The sequence below is a fragment of the Globicephala melas genome, chromosome 14, assembly GCF_963455315.2.
Source record: "Globicephala melas chromosome 14, mGloMel1.2, whole genome shotgun sequence".
Taxonomy (NCBI): domain Eukaryota; kingdom Metazoa; phylum Chordata; class Mammalia; order Artiodactyla; family Delphinidae; genus Globicephala; species Globicephala melas.
In genome coordinates, this window is record NC_083327.1 from 36,698,831 (window position 1) to 36,722,202 (window position 23,372).

The following is a 23,372-nucleotide window of genomic DNA, read 5'->3' on the forward strand; positions in this document are numbered from 1 at the left end:
TGGCACAGTGATTAAGAATCTGCCTGCCAATGCAGGGGACATGCGTTCGAGCCCTGGTCCAGGAAGATCCCACATGCCAGCGGAGCAACTAAGCCTGTGCACCACAACTACTGAGCCTGCGCTCTAAAGCCCACGAGCCACAACTACTGAGCCTGCATGCCACAACTACTGAAGCCCGTGAGCCTAGAGCCCGTGCTCCGCAACAAGAGAAGCCACCGCAATGAGAAGCCTGCGCACCTCAACGAAGAGTAGCCCCCGCTCGCCACAACTAGAGAAAGTCCGCACACAGCAACGAAGATACAACACAGCCAAAAAAAAAAAGATATCACCTCACACCTGTCAGAATGGCTACTGTCAAAAAGAAAAGAGATAACAAGTGTTGGCAAGGACGGGGAGAAAAGGAAACCCTGTGCACTGCTGGTGGGAATGTAAACTGGCGCAGCCAGTATTTTAGTTATTTTTAGTTATTTTATAACTGGTAAGGTACAGCATGGTGACTACAGTTCATAATACTGTATGGCATATTTGAAAGTTGCTAAGAGAGTAGATCTTAAAAGTTCTCATCACAAAAAAAAGTTTTTTACAACTATGTAAAATGACATGTTAACTAGACTTACTGTGGTAGTGAGCACTTTGCTATATATACAAATATCGAATCATTATATTGTACACCTGAAAATAATATAACGCTACATGTCAATTATATCTAAATTTAAAAAATTAAAAACTAAAATAAAAATATAAAAACAAAGTTAAGTTAAATTATATATGCATATATACCTGTGTATATATATATGTGTTTTGTGTTTGTGTGTATACCGTGTTTTGTTTTTTTTTTAAGAAGAAAGAGGAATCATACTGTAAATTCAAATAATAAGAATAGGTCATGAGTCCAAGAGTGAAAATCAATATCCGGATATTGATATTGGATCAATATCTGACAGATGTTCATCTGCATTTCCTTTATATAGGGTACCAACATTCATAAGAAAAAGCTTCTTGAACCTTCCCAAACTTACCTTACAAAAAAGTAACAGTACATCACAAGGCATACATTTTTTTAAAGTTTTTTAACTGGACCAGATAAATAAAAGATATGATAAGGTAGTCTTCTTACTGTAGCTAATTTGGAATTTTACTTAAAATGACATTACAAACTAAACCTTTGTATTCCTGCAACACTAAGAGTTCACTAAAAATATTTTCAAGTACTGATCAGAGTTTAGACTGAACTATAAATCTAGTCTCATAGATTTGTACATTTATCAACTGAATCTCATACACAAAAATGTATTCTCTCTACCACTGATTAACTCTGGAACATATGACCATTCACTGTAATTAATGGACTCTTCAATAAACTTATGTTAGTATAATTTGTAGTGTATTATGAAATAACTCTAAATGTTTTCACCAAGTTTTATTATCCATGACGTTCACTGCCAAGTATACCCAAAGCACTGTAAGAAGCTATGATCCAAGTTATCACCAAATTTATTTATTCATTCAAATCATGTAATTCCCAAGAGCAATCTTTCTCCAGAAGCCAAGCAAAGTATCTTTATGATTTTATATTAAAACACAAATGCATAAACTTTTTAGATTTTCATCATTATTTCTAATTACAGAAAGTTAGAATACCAAGAGATTGATTTAAAACATGTAGCATAATAGAGTAAAATGCTTGTTTGTTCAACAGTAAAACTTGAATGCTCAAGCAGGTTACAAATTTTCTCTAAGCAAATTTCTCACAAAGTTGTAGATTCTTGAAGCCACACACACAGCTTCAGACTGAACTTATTTATCTTACTATACTGCAGACAAAACAATAAAGGAAACGACTATCTCAGCTGTATGCAGAAAAAAAGCAAAACACAGTTAGTGGATATAAAGAACTCTCAAACATTAGGAATGTATGGGATTGCTCCATATTCATTGCCTTGTATCACTGGGACATCAACTGTCATATCCTTTAAGATAAAATAATAAACAGGGCACTTATTGTTAAAGTAAATTACTATGAAATTAGAAGTTGCAGCATTCGATTCAAATCTGTTAAGCTTTCTTCATCTACTGACACACACTCACAATACTTAATTCTATCAACATCTAACTCAATGCATCTGCACGTGAATGTCTCAGAGACATTTCAAACTTTTCTTTTTAAATTTATTTTATTTATTTATTTTTGGCTGCGTTGGGACTTCGTTGCTGTACACGGGCTTTCTCTAGTTGTGGTGAGCGGGGTCTACTCTTCGTTGCGGTATGTGGGCTTTTCATTGTGGTGGCTTCTCCTGTTGTGCAGCACAGGCTCTAGGCATGCGGGCTCAGCAGTTATGGTTCACGGGCTCTAGTGCATGCTCAGTAGTTGTGGTGCACAGGCTTAGCTGCTCCGCGGCATGTGGAATCTTCCCGGACCAGGGCTCGAACCTGTGTCCCCTGCGCTGGCAGGTGGATTCTTAACCACTGCACCACCAGGGAAGCCCACATTTCAAACTTTTGCCTTCAAGGCTGACCTTCTCAATTTGGCTTTGTTCCCCATCCCAAACCTATTTTTTATCTAGTTATTTCATATCATGGTATAAAGCGCAACTATCCATCTAGCTGCCCAAGTCAGAACTCAGGAATGATTCTTTCCTTTCTTTCAACCTAAACGTGAAACCATACACAAACCCCTGTGTCCCTGTCCTTTGAAGTAAAAGGCTTTTGCTTTAGTCTCCCAGGCCTCCCTTGTGTCTCAAAAGGCTGACTCAAGAGTTAATGATTAGGAAATGTGAAGATGTAGAAATAAAGAATAGCTGTTGGGCTGGGAAACTGGTAACAATTTAGACTAAAAATCCACCACACAGCACAGTCACCCAACTCCCAGGTCCCTGAAAGATACAGATAAAGGCCTGACACACATTCCTGAGTTGTCTTTTTTTTTTTTTTTTTTTTTGCGGTATGCGGGCCTCTCACTGTTGTGGCCTCTCCCGTTGCGGAGCACAGGCTCCGGATGCACAGGCTCAGCGGCCATGGCTCACGGGCCCAGCCGCTCCGCAGCATGTGGGATCTTCCCAGACCGGGGCACGAACCCGTGTCCCCTGCTTCGGCAGGCAGACTCTCAACCACTGCACCACCCGGGAAGCCCTCCTGAGTTGTTTTTAAAGGAAGCAGGCCCCCACCAGATGGAAACTGCTGACCACAAGAACACAGATCCTAGTCTGGTTGAAACCAGAAGGTTGATGATGCTTGGAACTTCACCTTGATGCCAACCAATCAGAGAATTGTGCAACAGCTGATCACACACCCTGCAGCCCCTCCCTCACACTGCCTTTAAAACCCCTTCCCTGAAAGCCGTTGGTGAGTTTGGGTCTTTTGAGCGTGAATTGCCCATTCTCCTTGCTTGGTGCCCTGCAGTAAACACTGTACTTTCCTTCACCACAACCCAGTGTCAGTAGATTGGCTTTACTGTGTGTGGGTGAGCAGACTCAAGTTTGGTTTAGTAACAACCTAATACCCCACCTAATAATAGATTCTGTCAATGCTACCTCCAAAATAAACCCCAGATTTACTGACTTTTCTCCATCTCTACCATCATCACCCTAAAGGTCACCATCATCTTATACCTGAACCTACTACTACAGACTCTCCACTGCCACTCTTGGCTCCCTCTATTCCACCCTCTATTCAGCAGCTACAATGTTCTTCCGTCATATTCTGCATCTCATCACTCTCCTGCTCAAAAATCCTCCAATGGCTTCGCCATGCACTTAATATCACAATTCTTTCCTTGAGCTTCCCTGGTGGCGAAGTGGTTAAAAGTCCGCCTGCCAATGCAGGGGACACGGGTTCGAGCCCTGGTCCGGGAAGATCCCACATGCCACTGAGCAACTAAGCCCGTGTGCCACAACTGCTAAGCCTATGCTCTAGAGCCCACAAGCCACAACTACTGAGCCTGCATGCCACATCTATTGAAGCCCACGTGCCTAGAGCCTGTGCTCCGCAATAGGAGAGGCCACTGCGATGAGGAGCCTGTGCACCACAATGGGGAGTGGCCCCCACTCGCCGCAGCTGGAAAAAGCCCGCATGCAGCAATGAAGACCCAACATAGCCAAAAATAAAAATAAATAAAATAAATAAATAAATAAATAATTTTCTTTTCCTTGACTTGAAAGGCCCTATATCACCTAGATCTTTCCCATTTCTCTAACCTCATTGCATGTCACTCTTCTGTCTTGGTCACTGGCCAAGACACACTGGCCTTCTTTCTATTTTTTAAAATGTACCGAACTCCTTTTTGCCTCATGTTCTTAAAACATGCCATTCCCTAATGTGACTAGTTCCCTTTCATCCTTAAGATTTCAGCTTAAATATCATCTTGTCAAACAGGTCTTTTATAACTACCTTAATAAAAACAGGCCCAATCCCTAATGATCTCTATTCTCAGCACTGTTTATTGCTTTCAAAATAGGGTAAGATCACTGCCAAAAGGATGCTTTCTGTCACATGAAACTTATGGAAAGAACCAGATAATAGAAAAGTGACATTTTTGCTACTTAGAATTTTTTTTTTTTAATGATGAGACTATACTATAGATTGTTTCTCACAGGGGAAATATGACAAGCACACTAGAGGAAAACAGTATCCTAGGGAAAAACAACTTATGTTCTCCCTCACTTTTGGTAAAAGCTACTAATAGGATTAAGTCTTCAAAAGTACCTAGCATTTTTCCCCACCTCAGGGGCTTTGCCCCTGCCATTCCCTCTGCCTAGGAAGGTATTAGGAACCCCAGATAAATGTATGGTCCTGCTTTAGGTCTTCATTTAATGTCATGCAATCAGTGAGGCCTCTGAGACCACCTGATTAAAAACAGCAATGCCCTCTCCCAACACAGTCCTTTCTCATCTTTCCCTGCTTTTTCTCCCACAGCACTCCTCATCGTCATAAGGCACATAATGTATGTTACTTTTATATATACTTATTGTCTGTCTCCCCCACGATAATTTAAGCTGCATAAGGGCAGGAAATTCAGTCTATTTTTTTTTTTACTACTTTATCTCCAGTATGGATTCAATAATTATCTGTTCAATGAATTAACACTAAAATGACACCCATAAAAGATGAACCAAGTTACAGCAGGAATGTGATGGTTAATTTTATGCATCAACTTGACTGGCCACAGATGCCCAGATTAAACATTATTCCTGGGTGTGCCTGTGAGGGTGTTTGGGGATGAGATTAGCATATGACTATGTGTCATTTCAGTAGACTGCCCACCCCAATGTGAGTGGACATCGTCCAATCAGTTGAGAACCTGAAGAGAACAAAAGGAAAGGCAGAGGAAATAGGAATCTGCCCCCCTTTTCTCTGCCCCATTGCTTGAGCTGAGACATCTCATCTTTTCCTACCATTGAACTGGGATTTACACCAGCAGCATCCTTGGTTCTCAGGCCTTGAAACTCAGAGTGAATTACACCTCTGACCTTCCTGAGTCTTCAGCTTGCAGAGGGCAGACTGTGGGACTTGTAAGACTCCAAAATCACATGACCCAGTTCCTCATAATAAATCTGTGTGTGTGTGTGTGTGTGTGTGTGTGTGTGTGTGTGTGTGTGTGTGTATTCATTCTATTTCTCTGGAGAATCCTGACTAATAAAAGGAGTATGTAAGTATGTAAGAAGAGTGGCAGGAAGGTCAACACCAAGCACAAGATGAGGTTTATTTAAAGAAAAAAAAAAGGGAGGAAAAACAAAACGAACTTTATAAACCATGTTTGGTAAAGAAAGAACGAACGCATGGAGAACATTATTGGGAAAGATGGTTATCATATTAAGAGATGACAGAGAGAAAGCTAAACTATCCAACTTCTGTTTAGTTTCCATTTTCTTCAACAAGAGAATGATTTTCAAAGAAGCAAGTGTGAAAACTTAGCTAAAATAAAAATGACATATTCAGACATAACAGTAGGTACTTTGCTTTAAATTAATGCAAGTCTTCAGACAAAGGAAAATTACTTCAGAGGACACTAAAAGAACTTAAAGATAGGATTACAAAACCAATGCCAATAATCTTATGAAACAATGGAAAATGAGAGAGGTGCCTGAGGTCAGCAGACAGGCAAATGCTTCAACCTAAAAATATGAATGGATTTTATCAACTGGTAAGCCTGACGTCAATCTTTAGCAAAGTTTTAGAATGTTTCTAAGCATTCAGAAAGTAAAACAATAATTAGTAGAAATCAGCATAAATTTTAAAATACTTATAGCATCAAAGAGACCATGTTTCTTTTTATGACAGTATTAAGGTACTGGATACCAAAAAAGTGGTTTATCTTAATGTAACGATAAAGATCTCCTTCTGGGTGTCTATAAGCTGGATAAGTGTAGTTAGGCACACTCAACAGTTTCTAAAATGTCTGGGAACAAACTATGACAGTTTTCATTCTATTACCCACCACATTCAACCAAATGCTAAGTCCTAGCAAGTCTACATCTCAAATATTTCTCAAAACCGTCCACTTCTCTCTACCTTCAAGACTGCCCTGTAGTCTGAAAAATTCATCTGCTACCTAACCACTGGAATGGACTCGTACTTGGCCTTTTAATTCCATATTTGTTCCCTTCTAATTCATTAACCATACAGTAGCCAGAGATAACTTAAAAAAGAACATCTGATTCCTTTATATCCCTGCTTATAATCTTTCAGCAGTCCCCTATCTACCTCGCCTCACTCCCTGGAGATTAAGTTCAATATCACTAAAATGTCCTATCAGACCCTGAATAGATAGGGTCCTCTATCCAATTTGCAGTGTTATCTACTTGCCACTCTCAATCACCGTGCTCCAGTCAGAATAGCCTTCTGGAGCCTTATAAAGAAAACTGAGGCCTTGGAGAACCTCTGACTAAACACAGAAGAACCACAGGAGGCTTGAAGGGGGAAGTCCAAGTAAAATGGCTTTAAAGGTTTGCTTAAAGGAAGTAAAAGTACCCCTTAAATAAAATATTGATTTTGAAAAAAAAAAAAGAATAGCCTTCTTAGAGCCCCTAGAATTTATTAAGCTCTTTTCTCCTTCTCAGCCTAACCTACATCATTCCCTGTGCCTGGAACACTTTCATCCCAACCACACTGCTCTCTATCCCTTCCTCTATAACTCAAGACACAAATGTAATAATTATTTAAAGGCTATCTGTTTAATGTCTGCCTCCCCCACCAGAATGTGAACTCTGAGGGAAGGAACCGTGGCTGTCATACTCACCCCAGCGCCCCCTATGCCTAGCACAGTGCCTGGCATGTGGCAGGTTCTTATAATTGGCTAATCCATACGATCAGGATCTGGGCATAACTCTCGTATAATGATTGTCCTTTCCAAGACTTGATTAAATAACAGAGTATAAAGTCTGTGAAGAATATAAATCTGTGAACAATATTCGTAGCGCTAGATTAAAGAATGAAAATTTCTATAAACTCAAAGTGGCAGGGGTGAGAGCAGAGGAAACAAGACTGACCATATACTGATAACTGCTGAGATGGGTGATAGGTGTGTGGATACTAATTACACTATTTTCTTTGCTCTTATTTATACAATGTGATCCCAGTGTTCTCATGACTGATAAACATCTGAGTTTTTCTAAAGAAAGGAAGCTTACCAAATAGTGACCTTTCACTGAGACAAAAGGTTCAAGAAGAATACTTATGCTTCCTATTGACAGTTCTACTTAGTAATCTCCTTCCACACCATCTACACATTAGAACAGTACTGACACTGTGATAACAGCACAGAAATGGAAGCTTCAAGATACAGAGTTAAGTCCAAAAATCTCTTGTCTTTCTGTTTTAGTAGTCTTTCTATGACACCACATTTATTTTTAGAAAGTTATCTATTGCCTTTTACCTAAGTCCTGCTTGAAAGGACCAGGGAGGAAGAGAGGGAAAGAGGGAGAGGTAAAGAGAGAAAGACAGAGAGAGAGAGAGAGAGAGAGAGAGAAATAAACAATAATTATTCTTCCAGGAAATCCTCTGGAATCAAGAATATCTAATCACCAGAATTCAGGTGTAAGTGATTACCACTGTACAGTCTTTGAATCTGAGTCTTGTGAGGTATCATCACCTTGACATTTATAAGGAAACTCCATCTCAGAAGAGTGATCTGCCATGGCCACACAACCAATAGGAGATAAGCAAAGAAAGATCAATGCTCCTTTGGAGCATATGTTAATGACCCAATGCTCCTTCTCGGACCAAGAGATTCTCAGTCCATTACTTACACTACTATATTGCAACTGATAAAAACAAAGCAATGCAATCATAACCCAACTGTCTCTATCATATAAGCCTGTGAGAACCATTGCGTTTCTTTTGCATCACCCACCAAACAAAAGAATTTTCAAAATGCTATGACTTACCATAAAATTCACCTTAAGCTAACCACTATTTCCTCTTAAAAAACAGTTTTAAGTTAAAATGGTACACTACCAAATAACTGATTTCTCTAAAAAATCACTTAGCTCAAAAGGATTAACCATACTTTATAAACAATGTAAATTTTCAATATTTAGCAGTGAAAACTTGCATTTATTTGAAGGTCTATGGAATTTATTTGATGCCATCTTTTCTTTTTTAGTATACTCAGAAAATCAAAGCTGAAAACTAAGTCATATATTATGTTAAAAATATTTTTTAGAGATTTCCTCAAATCTCTAGCTTATAAGAAAAACCTCCTGACATTTAATAGAAAATAGCCTGCAAATATAGTGACAAGTGCCTCATAAATAAGAAAAATGTTACTTTCTTCTCTTTTTTTGTGGTCATTACCTTTGTTTCACAAGGTGGTTAAATACTTTTATATCTAAAATGAAAACCCATAAAAAACACTGAAAGGCACAGTATGTCTTAAATGAGCTTTCTTGGTTTCAAAAGCTTTTCTTATTTCTCTTTCACAGAGATCTGAAAAATTAAAATTAGCATTTGAAAGTATTCAAAAATTGTTTAAATCGTTTAGTTGCTATGCTGTACAGGTGCAGTTCTGAATGAAATAAATTTACCATCTGCTTTTTCTCAATTCTGACCAGTTTACAATTACACTAACCGACAGGTGAAATGTCTTTGCCCTAACAAACCTGTAAGACTTTCTTTTGGATGGAAAAATTCTTAAACATAAAATCCACTTCCATAATTAAAAATTTTAAAGGTACTTCCTCTATTTTATCTAATATTAATCTATTTATAAAAAGCTGTTAACAGTATTTCCTTGTTGTACTACATAGGATTAAAATAAAGGAGTCACTCGGTCAGTATTTATTTTGTTCATTCTATGCCTAAGAATATACTAGGTGCTGGGGATACAGAAAATGCATGATACACTCTAACCAAGAGAAATTTATATTCTAGCAGAATACATAAACCATAACTATACCAGAGAGTGAATTATGAGAGCAAGAATGCATATGAATGGACAAGGAGCCATGAGAGCATGAAAATATAAATAGTTCTGCCTCCACTTGGCTGTAGCTTCACAAAAACAGGATTCATGTTTGTTCTATCACTGCTGGATGATCACTAGCTCCTAGCATAGTGTCAGGCACATATTAGATGTTCAATAAATAGTTTGTTGGCTAAAAAAAAATGAAACAGGGAAGTTTTCACTTAGAGGGTGACAAGACAGACGAGCATTATAACATTAAGTAAGAATTAAATAGACAAAAAGGGAGGGAAAGGTTATTCTAGGCAGAAGGAACAGAATGAACTACTATACCCACCTTTCACCAATTTACCTTAATGTAGGTAACATTCAACATTTTACCCCAAAATATATTTTCTACAAACAACCTCTACCCAGCCAAAGATTTTCTAAATGTATATTTCAATTTTAAAAAGTAGAAAATAAACTATCAAGGTCCCCACTGGATACCACATGTAGGATTTTGAGTGTGTAAACTTAATCATTAGCAGTACCAATAAAACCAAACATAATAGCTACAAAAATAATTTATAGCTAAAAGAAGGAACAAAATATATTTTAACCACATACCATTTTAAGTTGGATTTAATGAAACTCAATTTGAAAAGTAATTTAATAAAAGTTAAATTAATAAAAATAACTTTAAAATAGTCATATATCTAAGCAAGAATATAAGCTAAGACAAAAACAGGAAAAAAGGAATTTTATAAAACAATATTTTTTTTATATAAAAAATAGCATTGAAGGCAGTTATTAGACTAAGTCTGATACGTTAAGTTATACCAAGTTCTGAATGTGTGACACTGTGAGTCATGCTTTAGATCAATGATAAATACAAGCTGTTGGTTTAATCAACCTTCTATAGGCTGGCAAATGTTTTCTAAAAGGGTTAGAGAGTAAATATTTTAAGCTGTGGGCCACATGGTCTCTTTCACAACTATTTTTTTTGACTTTTTTTTTTAACATCTTTATTGGAGTATAATTGCTTTACATTGTTGTGTTAGCTGCTGCTGTATAACAAAGTGAATCAGCCATACATATACATATATCCCCATATCCCCTCCCTTTTGCGTCTCTATCCCACCCCTCTAGGTGGTCACAAAGCATGAGTTGATCTCCCTGTGCTAATTGGCTGCTTCCCACTAGCTATTTTACATTTAGTAGTATATGTATGTCCATGCCACTCTCTCACTGTTTGTAGATTTTTTTTTTTTTTTTTTGCGGTACGCGGGCCTCTCACTGCTGTGGCCTCTCCCGCTGCGGAGCACAGGCTCTGGACACGCAGGCCCAGCGACCGCTCTGCAGCATGTGGGATCCTCCCGGACCGGGGCACGAACCCACGTCCCCTGCAGCGGCAGGCGGACTCTCAAACACTGCACCACCAGGGAAGCCCATGTTTGTAGATTTTTTGATGATGGCCATTCTGATTGGTGTGACGTGATACCTTATTGTAGTTTTGATTTGCATTTCTCTAATGATTAGTGATGTTGAGTACCCTTTCATGTGTTTGTTGGCAATCTGTATATCTTCTTTGGAGAAATGTCTATTTAGGTCTTCTGCCCATTTTTGGATTGGGTTGTTTGTTTTTTTGATCACAACTATTTAACTCAGCTGTTGTAGCATGAAAGTAGCCACAGATGTTACATAAATGAATTGTGGCAGGGTTCTAATAAATCTTTATTTACAAAAACAGGTGGCTGGCTCATGACCACACTTTTTGTTTGTTTGTGTTTTTTTTTTTTTTTGCAGTACGAGGGCCTCTCACTGCCATGGCCTCTCCCGCTGTGGAGCACAGGTTCCGGACGTGCAGGCTCAGCGGCCATGGCTCACGGGCCCAGCCGCTCCGCGGCATGTGGGATCTTCCCGGACCGGGGCACAAACTCGTGTCCCCTGCATCGGCAGGCAGGACCACACTTTTTGCCAACCCCTGTTCTCGTGTCTCAAAGTGACTTCTCAATAATTCTTTTTATCGAGACAGCTTTACTTCCTTTCAAACACTTTCACATAAACTGTATTAGTGTTTCGTTAAAGCTTCTAAAAACATTTATAGGAAACCACAGCAGAAATTCTCTTATTTTACAGATAAAGAAACTGAAGCTAAAAGGGATTGAGTGACTTGCCCTAAGGAGCTACCAGAAGAGCTGAGTCTAAAAACCACACCTTTGTTATTTCCACAACTCTTACCCATCACCCTCCATAACTAATCCTCTAATGCCCCAACTGAAACAGTTCAATCATTTTTAGAATCCTCTGCTGACTCCCTGGGCTCTCTATAGCTGACTCACCATGCTCACAATAGATTTCAAGAACATCTACTTAAAAGTTCATCTAAATTATTTACTTAAATTCTGAAGACAAATTACTCTCAGATCTCTTCTCTCTTTAGAACATTCCTGTCTTCTTCCCTTTAAGCAATCCTTTTATTCACAAGCCTCCTAAAATGTCACTTCACCTACAAATAGCCAGCCAGGAAAAGGAAAACGTACACCTTCCTAAGGGGTTGTAAACTCTTTTCATCACTTAATAAGAATATGTGTACTCAGTAATATAAATGAAGTGAAAGGCCTGGTGCCTTCCTTTTGCAAACCTTACAACCTAATTGAGAAATATCAGAGGTACAAATATGAAACTAAGGAGCAACTCCATGTAACTTGGGTCACATCTAAGAAACTTAAAAGAAATGTGAAAATTTAATTTACAGGACACACTGTCATAAAATATGTATCTTTTGTACTAATGAAGTCACAGATAATGCCCTGTATTTTGCATAATGAAAGTTTAATAAATACTAAATAACTACAGACAACTCTGTGAGATGGTTAATGATATAGTCCAAAAGATAAAACTGTATCACATTTTTTAAATTTTTTTTTAAGGGGAAAAGAGGGGTCTTCTCTTATTCTAGTTGTTGCTATGAAAGAGCAGCTTATATTGTACCAACTCCTTGTCCAAAAACAACTATTGAAGATGGACGAAATACAGACAGTCCTTGCTTTGCACAGTAGTGCAGGACTGGAAAAATTACCATGTAACATAAAACCATGCAAAGTGATCTTAATAGTTAATGGGAAAATTTATGATTGTTTTGTGATCTTTTAGAAAATTGTCAAAATATTAAAAACTCTGATGGTTATAAATGTACAGGAAAATGAAAAAAGTAAATAAAACTAATATTTATTTAGTACTGTGTTTAACAGTACACTAATTAAAGCATTAGAAACATGGAGAATTAAAGTGCTTTATTTGTAAAAATCTTAAACACAGTTTGAATAGTGCCTGCTTTCTTACAAGCAAGCATCTTTCCTAAACTTTGGCAAATTATCATACTCCTTTCTAAGTTTGGATCAACTTCAAACATGTTACTTGCACTTTCAACACCATGAGATATCCCTGTTCCTTTAATGTGATATTTTTGCCAGTATCACTCCCTCTGGGATAACTGCATCCTTTTCATCACAACCACTTCCCTCATTTGTGTGGAAGAGTTTGCCTTCACTAAGCTCCTGGGGCTGCATATCTAAAGTCTCTCAAATGGTGGTGGTGTCAACAGCCCCACAGTTAGCTATGTCTTCTATAATTCCACTACCTTCTATTCAAATTTCACTTCCAGCATTATCATTTTTTGTTTCTTTGCTACACTTTCATCTTTCTTGGCTAATTCCCTCTTTCAATTATCCAGTTTTACAAAATGTTATGTGGGCTTATCAATGGACACAAGGGGGCAACACAACTGCATGCTTTGCTGTCTGTGAGTGAATTAAATAACAGCGGCATAACGACGATTCACTGACAGACACTCAAAGAAAGTGACCGGTCACTGATCATGACATGTATCTGTTGTTACATAATGACTGAACCGAAGAGCTCACTCTTACGTAATTGTACTTTATGTGATTATTCACAGTTAATACACACAAATGAAATTTGAGCCACATTGTTGGGGAACTGGCATTATTTAACTAAAGCATGTTAACTGAAATTCATGCATATTTGACCCATGCAAAGTGAGAACTGCCTGCATACAGAACTGTGTGTAGGCACTGGAAGGCAATCAGTGCAGGCAAGATTAAGGAACTATGATGGCTAAGAGAAGAAGAATATATCAGTAAATTGCAGATTCCCCTCAGCTTTTTCCTTGAGTGTATTTTCTAAATCCCAGCCAGGAGAGAGAGAATCTGAGCACAAAGCAAGGCTTCCTGTTCTGAGAAAGCAGAGACTAGAGATTGTGCCCTACCCAGGTGGAGGTATTTTGGTACATACACAGGGTATTCAGTTGCAATTCCAGAAGGATCGTGACTAGGACTAAGGGCACTTTTTCCAGAAGCTAAACACAGGAAGTTTATACTGTCTTATATTAGGGGCAAAGCAATCTGTCTAATGCTAGGGAATCCAGGAAGTGAGGGATGCTAGAAGGGTACAATGTAAGAAAGGTATGACCAAAGGTGGCTTCTTTGTGAAATTCTGTGCACAGAGGCTGGAATTTAAACTTGTATCACCAACCCTAAGATGTACCAATTACTCACAGGATTACAGTTACTTCATACTTCATAAAGCGGTATTATGAAATTAAACACTGTTATATTTACCATTTTGTAAACCCATCCAGAGTTGCTTGTGATCTTTTTTCTGCATTTCATTGATTACTTGACTTTTGTGCTTTAAAGCATCTGCTTCTTTCACACAAGACATAAAATGAGCTTCAATTACATCCTTAGATGGACAGTGCAGAAGGTCCTTTTCTGGAAAACTCTATCAAAGGAAGAAAAAATACACATATAAAACAGGTACACACATTACAAAATTAGCTCTTCAAAGAACTGTTATCTCCTGCAATTTTCCAATATTTTAAGCAAACCACCTCTTACCTTTGCAATAAAGAGACTTTAGTATAACTCCAAATACTTTTTTAAATTAACTTAAAAATCTTTAGCTGTCTGGCATATTCTGCACTTTTTCCAAATAATCCTTATGTGATATGGTATGCATTTATACAACATGAAAAAAGATATGAAAGAACAAGAATTTTAAAAATAGCTTTTTGACTGGCCATACCTAGTATTGTCAAGAATGTGGATGGAAATGTAAAATGGTACAAACACTGTGGAAAACAGTTTCGTAGTTTCTTCTAAAAAAGCAGACACCTACCATCTGATCCTGTCATTCTACAACTAGGTATTTACTTAAGAGGAATAAAAGCATATGTCTACACAAAGATTTGTACATGAATGTTCACAGCAGCTTTATTTGTAGCAGTAAAAACACAGGAAGCAACCTAAGTGTCAACAGGTAAACAAATATATAAACTGCAGTATAAACTTATCAAAGTGTACACTTTTAACATGCATAGTTTCCTTTAGGTCAATTAGAGCTGAACAAAGGTGTTAAAATGTAAGGTCAAATAGCTAAATTTACATTCTTTACCTTCACTGAATCTTTTAGGCAGTTGAGGCAATGATCATTGGATAAATAAGCAGTAATGTAAATGAGATGACATGTACTTTTCACCGAAAAAAAAGAAAGATGTTAACAATAATAGCTAACTGAACGCTTACTATGTGACAAACATTGTACTAAGACTTTAATATGGATTAAATCATTTAATTTTCCTAACATCTCTTGAGGTAAACACTATTGTTATTGCTATTTTACAGATAAAAAAATATATAAATAAAGCTCTGGGAGTGGATGGAATTGTACAGCTTGCTAGTGGTGGAGCTAGAATTAGTCTGACTCAGCAACCCCAGCTCTTAAACCACCATGCAATACCACTTCCTCCCTAAGACCTAAATATGTACTTAATGATTCTATTTGAACATTATCTTACCAAAAAAAGACATTGTTCTGTAAGTCCTTTAATAAAAATGGAGTCAAATAATAATGGTAGAAAATAGCATTAGTTATAGCCTACTCATGTTATTAATAGACAACATTCAATTATCCAAGTCATGGAAAGCTCCTGAATGATTAGGAAATTTACCATAGATGCCCTCCTACCAAAGGAAAAGGCACTTGACTACCTATGGCTATCTCCTAAAGCATATTTTTTAAACGCAAATAATCAGTCACACCTCCTTCTATTTTCATAGAATCCAGTCTCACAGTTTCTGCTGAGTAAACGGTAAGCCACTATATAACTACCCGCTAGTCACAGCTGCCTAGAGCAGAAGGAAACAGCTGAAACAATCAAATTGTCTCTCTAGGTACAAATGGATTCCAGTTTCATGGTGCTCTTGAACTAGAAGTCCATAAAGAATTAAGATGGATACTTTCAAACAGGCACACAAAGGCAAAGAATAGGAGAAAATATAAAATGTCTTAAGAATGAAAAGGCAAAAGGAGAGTATGAGGGACAGATAAAACTAAAAGATGAGAGAGGATATGGACAGCAAAGAGAGTGTCCCTGCCTTAAGCAACTTTACAATCAGCTGTATTTGCTTTGAATCAGCTAGACTGAAGGGATTTGCCCTGGATTCCTGACCAGGACAAAGAATTAAGTGTACATCATATCAATTCTATTACAGTCAAATGGATTAGCAATATGATAATGATTAGCATTATGATTTAAGAAAATTTCAATTTTGTTATACTTGATCTATAAAATTAGAAGGGCTTTTTCAGACCAATGCTTTCTTTATTTTTTACTTTTTTAGGCGTGCAGCATGTGGGATCTTTGCTCCCCAACCAACCAGGGATACAACCTGAACCCCCTGCAGTGGAAGGGCGGAGTCTTAGCCACTGGACCACCAGGGAAGTCTAGAAGGGCTTTTTCAGTTGTTGTACAGTAGTCCCCAACCTTTTCGGCACCAGGGACCGGTTTTTCCCGGGAAGGGATTTGGGCGGGCAGGCGGGAGAGGTTCAGGGGGTAACGAAGCTTCGCTCGCTTGCCCGCCACTCACCTCCTGCTGTGCGGCCTGGTTCCTAACAGGCTGGGGACCCCTGTTGTACAGTTCACTACACTGCTAATTATCCACTTCAGTTATGAATGAGTGGCAGAAAATATAAAAGTTCATATTCCAAAGAAAATATTGTCTTCATGTACTTTAATTTATGACCTATTTAAGCTTAAATACCGTTAGAATTTCTTAAAATTGTATACAAGCTGATTATGAAAAAAAGGAGTTAGGATCTCTCAAACCACTGGTTTGAAAAATCAGGAGGAAAAAAATCCCGCCATTTTTTAGTGTTGCATCAGCATAGGCTGCTATTTCCTTCAATGGCTCTTGTAACCAGAGAAGGTACTGAGGTTTTCCTTTTCCCAGACTTCCACTGCTTTGCAGGTTTCTAAACTTAACCAATGCCGACACCTATAACTGATAGCTGACAATTCCAAATGCCTAGTCTTTATAGCAAAAGAGGGAGTCTGTTAAGAGAGTGCATGTTTGTACACCTACCCTTCAACAGAGAATGCCCTATCTCCAGATGAACTCTTTAATGAAATGAACTCAGGGGAAGCATGAGAGCAGTAACAGAAAAACGGAGATACCTGCTTAGGCAGCCATAGCAGTTGAATTAATTGTGGCAATGAATACAGTGTCAGATGTCTCAGCCAAAGCCACCACAGCTGCTACTCATGAAATGCTCTTCTTCCCATGATTAGCTTGGGCTGGGGTGGGAAATCTTTTTTTTGAAAGCTTCACAATAAAATTACAAGCAGAATCTTGATTTGTTACATTATATTTCTAAATCTCTTCTCATATACATGAGCAGTTGTGTTTAAGTGCATATCTTTTCAGTCCAAATTCTTGCAAATAAAGGCAGCGACTTTAACACCATGTTTACTTGCTTTCATTAATCTTCCAAGTCAGAATCCTAATAAACTAGATCTAATTTCACTTTTTTCCTGAAAGGTTCCATTTACTTATATATTATTACCTGTGTCCTTTAATTAAAATATTAATCCAGGCAGTCTGGAGTATGTCCAGATGCATTAGAGATAACCAAATAACACTAAACGAAACACTAAAACTACTTACAAAGTTAGTGGGAAAAAAAGCTTTTTCAGTCGATTAATAATAATATTACAAGCTCTATTATGACAATAGAGCAAAACAAAAAAACATTTCCCATGTACTGCTGATTCCTCCTTCTCCCCGTCTCCCACACCCAATCAAGTTCTGTTGAATCTACATCCTAAATAGATCTGAATCCATTCACTTTCAACATTCCCAATGCCACTTTCCTAGTACAAATTAACAACTATGTGAAATTTCTCAAAAACCTCGTGACTGGATCCCATGCCCAAAATCTTACCCTCTTTAATTCATTTTTCACATTTGGAGTCATGGTGATCTTTCTAAAATGCAAATCTGGTCTTCTCACTCAGCTGCTCTGTTCTACTTTTAGGATAAAATCAAACTTCTAATGCTTTCAACATTCAAATGATTTCTCTCCCTGCTAACCTCTCCAGCATAATCTCTTACTCGCATTTCACGTACTCCATTCTCTTTCCCTTCTCTCCCACATACAGTCTCTGCTCCAACGATCCTGAATATCTGTCATCTGTTCAGACATTCTTTCAGCCATACTCTCTTTTCTGTTCCTTTACACAAACTATTTCTTCTGCCTGGCACACTCTCCTTGCCTATCTCTCAACCACCTACATGCCTACCCCCCAAAAAAGTCCTCCTCAAAATTCAGATTCAGTTTTGATATCACTTCCTTCAGGAAATTTCCCTTACTCCCCAAGTCTAGGTCATGTTCACAAAGTCCTTATACTTAACTCTATAATATCATTTATATTCTTATGTCACCGTACTCTTAAAGCTGGTCTCTGTCGCTACAAGACAGAGACTAAGACTATTCTCAAGTCTGTGTCATCTCAATAAACTTTTAAAAGTAAGTAACTTTACTGAGATATGATTTCACATACAGCCAAATGAAGAAATTTTACATACAGTTAGATAAATTTTGATACTGCGTAACTGTCAGCCCAAACAAGATACAGAACATTACCATCACCTTCTAAAAAGTTCCTTGGTGCCCTGTGCAATCAGTTCCCCCATTTTGAACCTCAGCTACCACTGATGTGATTTGTATCACCAGAGATTAGTTTTGCCTATAATATAATCACATATCAACAGAATCATACAATGTGCGGTGTTGTGTACTCTAGCATCTTTCAGTTAGCATGTTTTTGAGATTCATTTTTGTTACTGCATGTATCCGTAGTTTCTTTTTATTGCATAGTAGCGTACAACTGAATGGATATACCACCATCTGTTAATCCAAAACCCTGTTAGTAGACATTAAGATTATATGCAAATTTTGGCTATTATTAAGAAAGTTGCTATGAACATTAGTGTACAAGTCTTCTGAGAACATGTTTTCATTTTTCTTGAGTATATACCTTGAAATAGTAATGTTGTCATAAAGAAAGTTTATGTCTAACTTTATTTAAAAACTGCCAAACTATTTTCCAAGATGAAAGTACAATTTTACACTCCCTCCAGCAATGTAAGAGAGTTCTGGTTACTACATTCCCCAAACTTAGTACTGTCAGAATTTTTTTTTTTGGCTGCACTGCATGTGGCTTGCAGGATCTTAGTTCCCTGACCAGAGACTGAACCTGCCCCAGGGCAGTGAAAGTGCCAAGTCCTAACCACTGGACCACCAGGGAATCCCTTTTTTAATACACATTTCCCTGATGACTGATGATGGTGAGCACCTTTTCATGTGCTAATTGGTTATTCCCATATGAACATACATAACATACATATATTATATACCTGTTCATATATATACACATATATAGGTGTGTGTGCATATATATCTCTGTTTAGATCTTTTGGATGTGTTCCAAAGTGAATGATGTATTAGGGAACAATTTGAACAATGTAAATTTCATGTTTACTTTTGTAAACATTGTCCACAATAGTAGGTGAAGACAAAAAATGTACCCAGCTAAACCAAACCAAATCAGAACACACAGAACACACACACACCTCAGAAATGGATCCACCACTTCAATTCATACTATGAGCTACACTCATCCACATCCTATGTTATAATTTTGTCTGATTTCAGGTAACCTTCCTCCTATCACTTCACAATAACTAACAAGCTGCAATCCTTTCCAATGTTCTTTTCAACAAGCAAATTTCCAGTCTTTTTCAACATAGAGTGCCATATTCATTGTAGTACTTACGTATTCCTTAACCATTTAACATATGTAAAATTTGTTAAAATGTAAAATTGTGCTTTTATTAGGTTCCTATCTTTTTCATTTGTCATTAATGAAGTTTTGGGGTTTCCTCTGATTTTTAACAACACAGTACTTTTTAGGAATATGTAACTTGCAGTAGAGCAAAACTATGTAGAAGTGGTGAAAGCAGACACTCTTGCCTTTTTCCTGATCTTGGGTGAAACATTCAGTAAACCACCATTTAGCATGATTTCAGCTGTAGGCTTCTCATATTTAGTCTTTGTCAAATTGAGACAATTCCCTTCTATTCCTAAGCTTGCTAAGAGTTTTGATGAAAAACGGGTACTGAGTTTTGTCAAAAGCTTTTTTTGCATCTATTCATCAAATCATGATTTCTCTTTTTTCTGCTAATATGCTGAAATGAATTAAATCGATTCACTGATAATGAAGTTGAGTCACCCTTGTATTTGTGGGACAATCTCAACATGGTCATGGTGTATTGTCCTTTTTATATGTTGCTACATTCGATTTGCTTGTATTTTCTTGAGTGTCTGCATCTAAGTTCATTAGAAATACTGGTCTGCAATTTTCCTTTAATATCTTTAATAGGTTTTGGTATCAGAGTTATTCTGACCTGTAAAACAAATTGGGAAATATTCCCTCCCCTTCTATTTCTGGAAAAAGCCTACAGATTGACATTACTTATTCCTTAAATGTTTGATAGAATTCACCAATCACGAAACTAGGCAAGGAATTTTACTTTGTGAGGATTTTTCTTTAAATTACAAATCTAACTTCTACATACATTCAGGGGCTATTCATATCCGCTACTTCTTCTTTTCATTGAATTTGTCCATTTGTCAAATTTTCTGGCATAAAGTTGTTCATGATATTTCTTACTATCCTATTAATGTTTATAGGATCTGTAGAAATATCCCATCTTCTTCATTCCTGGTATCAGAAATTATGTTTTCCTACTATAGAAAGATTTTTCTTTTTTTTTTTTGCGGTACGCGGGCCTCTCACTGTTGTGGCCTCTCCCTTTGTGGAGCACAGGCTCCGGACGCGCAGGCTCAGCGGCCATGGCTCACGGGCCCAGCCGCTCCGCGGCATGTGGGATCCTCCCGCATCAGGGCACGAACCCATGTCCCCTGCATCGGCAGGCGGACTCTCAACCACTGCGCCACCAGGGAAGCCCTGTAGAAAGTTTTTAATTCCCTCTAAGCACTGCTTAGGATGACTCCCACAAACTTCAATATGTTGTGTTTCCATTATCATTCAGTTTGAAATACTTTTAAAATTTCCCTTGTGATTTCTTCTTTGACCCACAGATAATTGAAGATTTAGTGGCCTCATCCTTTAGATAAATGCGGCCACATATTTACTTACAGACATTATTAACCCTTCCTTAAAATTATATTATTCTTGCCTTAAACTGTCATTTCTCTTTTAAAGAAGTTAAAAGAGGTAATTTTTTCTATTTATCATTTATTTACCATTTCTAGTGTTCTTCATCCCTGCCTGTAGCTTCTTCCAGTGCTTTAAGACATCATTCCATTTTCTTCTGTTCTTCACTATTTGATGAGAAGTCACCCATCATTAACCTACTGTTCTTTTGTGTCATTTCTTTGGTGGCTGCTTTCAAGATTTTCTGTTTATAACTGGTTTTCAGCAGTTTATGATGTGCTTGGATGTGGTTTTCTATATAGTTACTTGCTTTAGATTTGCTGACCTTCTTTAACACACAGACTGTTTTCTCCCCCAAATTTGGAAAATTATTAATCATTATTTCTTTTTTTAAAAATTGAGATATAGTTCATATACAATTCACTTAAAATTGACCATTTTAAAGACTAGAACTCAGTAGTTTTTAGTATGCAGTTGCCCTCCATACCTGCAGCTTCTTCATCCATGTATTCAACCAACCACGGATCAAAATGCAGTTGGTTTTATCTGTGGATGCAGAACTTGTGGATACGGAGGGTTGACTGTACTACACCATTTTATATAGGGGACTTCAGCATCCAGCGGATTTTGTTATGGAGAGGGGGGTCATGGAACCAACCCCCCACAGACACCCAGGGACAACTCTATTCACAAGCTGTACAACCATTACTGCTATCTAATTACGTAATATTTTCAACACTCAAGAAACAAACCTTGTATCTGTAAGCAGTCACTCCCCATTCTGTCCTCCCTCCAGCTCTTGAAAACCACCACTCAACTTTCTGTCTCCATGGATTTGCATATTTTGGACGTTTCATATAATGAATCATATAAAGTGCAGCCTTTTGAGTCTGCCTCCTTTTGCTCAGGCTCAGTATGATGTTTCAAGGTTCATCTGTGCTACAGCATGTAACAGTACTCCGTTCCTTTTTATGGCCAAACTGTATTCCATTGTAGGGATATACATTTTGTATAACCATTCATCAGTTGATAAGCATCTGGATTGCTTCCACTTCTTGGTTCTTATGACTAAAGCTGCTATGAACAACCATGTACAAGTTGATGGGTAGACATATGTTTTCAATTCCCTTGTGTATATAACTATGAATGGAGTTGGTGGGTCATATGGCATTTGAGGGAATTGCCAGATTTTTCTCCAAAGCAGCTGCAGCATTTTACATTCACAACAGTAACATGTAACATATGAAAAGTACCGATTAGCCCACTCTCTCCAACACCTGTTATTGTCCAACATTTTGATCATAGCTATTTTAGTGGGCATGAAGGGGTAACTCACTGAGGTATTTCTTTGCAGTTCCCTAATGACTAATTATGCTGAGGTTTTGTGGGGGTTTTTTTCATTTTTTATTTTTATACAATTTTTAAAGGTTACTTTCCATTTACAGTTATTACAAAATACTGGCTATATTCCTCACATTGCTCAGTACATCCTTGAGCCTACCTAACACCCAAGAGTTTGTACCTCCCACTTCCCCCACCTCTATGTCTCCTCTCCCCCAACAGTGGTAACCACTAGTTTGTTCTCTATTATCTGTGAATCTCCTTCTTTTATGTCATATTCACTAGTTTATCCTATTTTTTAGATTCCACACATAAGTGACATCATACAGTATTTATCTTTCTCTGACTTATTTCACTTAGCATAATGCCCTCCAAGTCTATCCATGTTACTGCAAATGGCAAAATTTCATTCTTTCTTATGGCTGAGTAGTATCCCATTGTATGTATGTATGTGTGTGTATATATATATATATATATATACCACATCTTCCTTATCCATTCATCTGTTGATGGACACTGAGGTTTTTTCCATGTCTTGGCAACTATAAATAATTATGCTTGGTTTCTTTTCATATGCTTACTGGCCATTTATATATCTTCTTTGGAGAAATGTCTACTCAAATCCTTTTTCCATTTTTAATTGGGTTATTTATCTTTTTATTACTAAATTCTAACAGTTCTTTATATATTCGGGACACCAGACCATATTAAATATATAATTTTGCAAATATTTTCTCCTATTCTGTGGGTTGTCTTTTCACTTCCTTTGAAGCACAGAAAGTATTTCATTTTGATGAAGTCCAATTTATCTATTTTTTTCTTTGGTTGCTTGTACTTTAGTTGCTGTTACCATGTAGTTGTGTTTACTGTTGCTTTGAAACCAGGAAATGTGAGTCAAATCATATTTCTTAAAATTTTCTTTCTGACCCATGCCCTCCTTCCTTTCCTTCTAGGACTCCAATTACATGATGTTAGACTGCTTGATATTATCCTAGAAGTCATTGGGACTCTGTCCCCACCTCCCTCCAATTTTCTTCTCTCAGTTCT

The 23,372-nt window shown here is 37.5% G+C and overlaps 1 protein-coding gene across 3 annotated transcripts in view; it reads right to left on the reverse strand.

Annotated features, from left to right (window-relative positions):
- ATG5 (autophagy related 5) overlaps nt 1-23,372 on the reverse strand; it is a 119,484-nt gene that overhangs the window by 65,235 nt on the left and 30,877 nt on the right. For all 3 annotated transcript variants that reach the window (XM_030882935.2, XM_030882937.2, XM_060283793.1), the window contains one exon: nt 14,023-14,185. In XM_030882935.2, the coding sequence (XP_030738795.1) occupies nt 14,023-14,185 (163 nt within the window). The remainder of the gene's footprint in view (nt 1-14,022; nt 14,186-23,372) is intronic.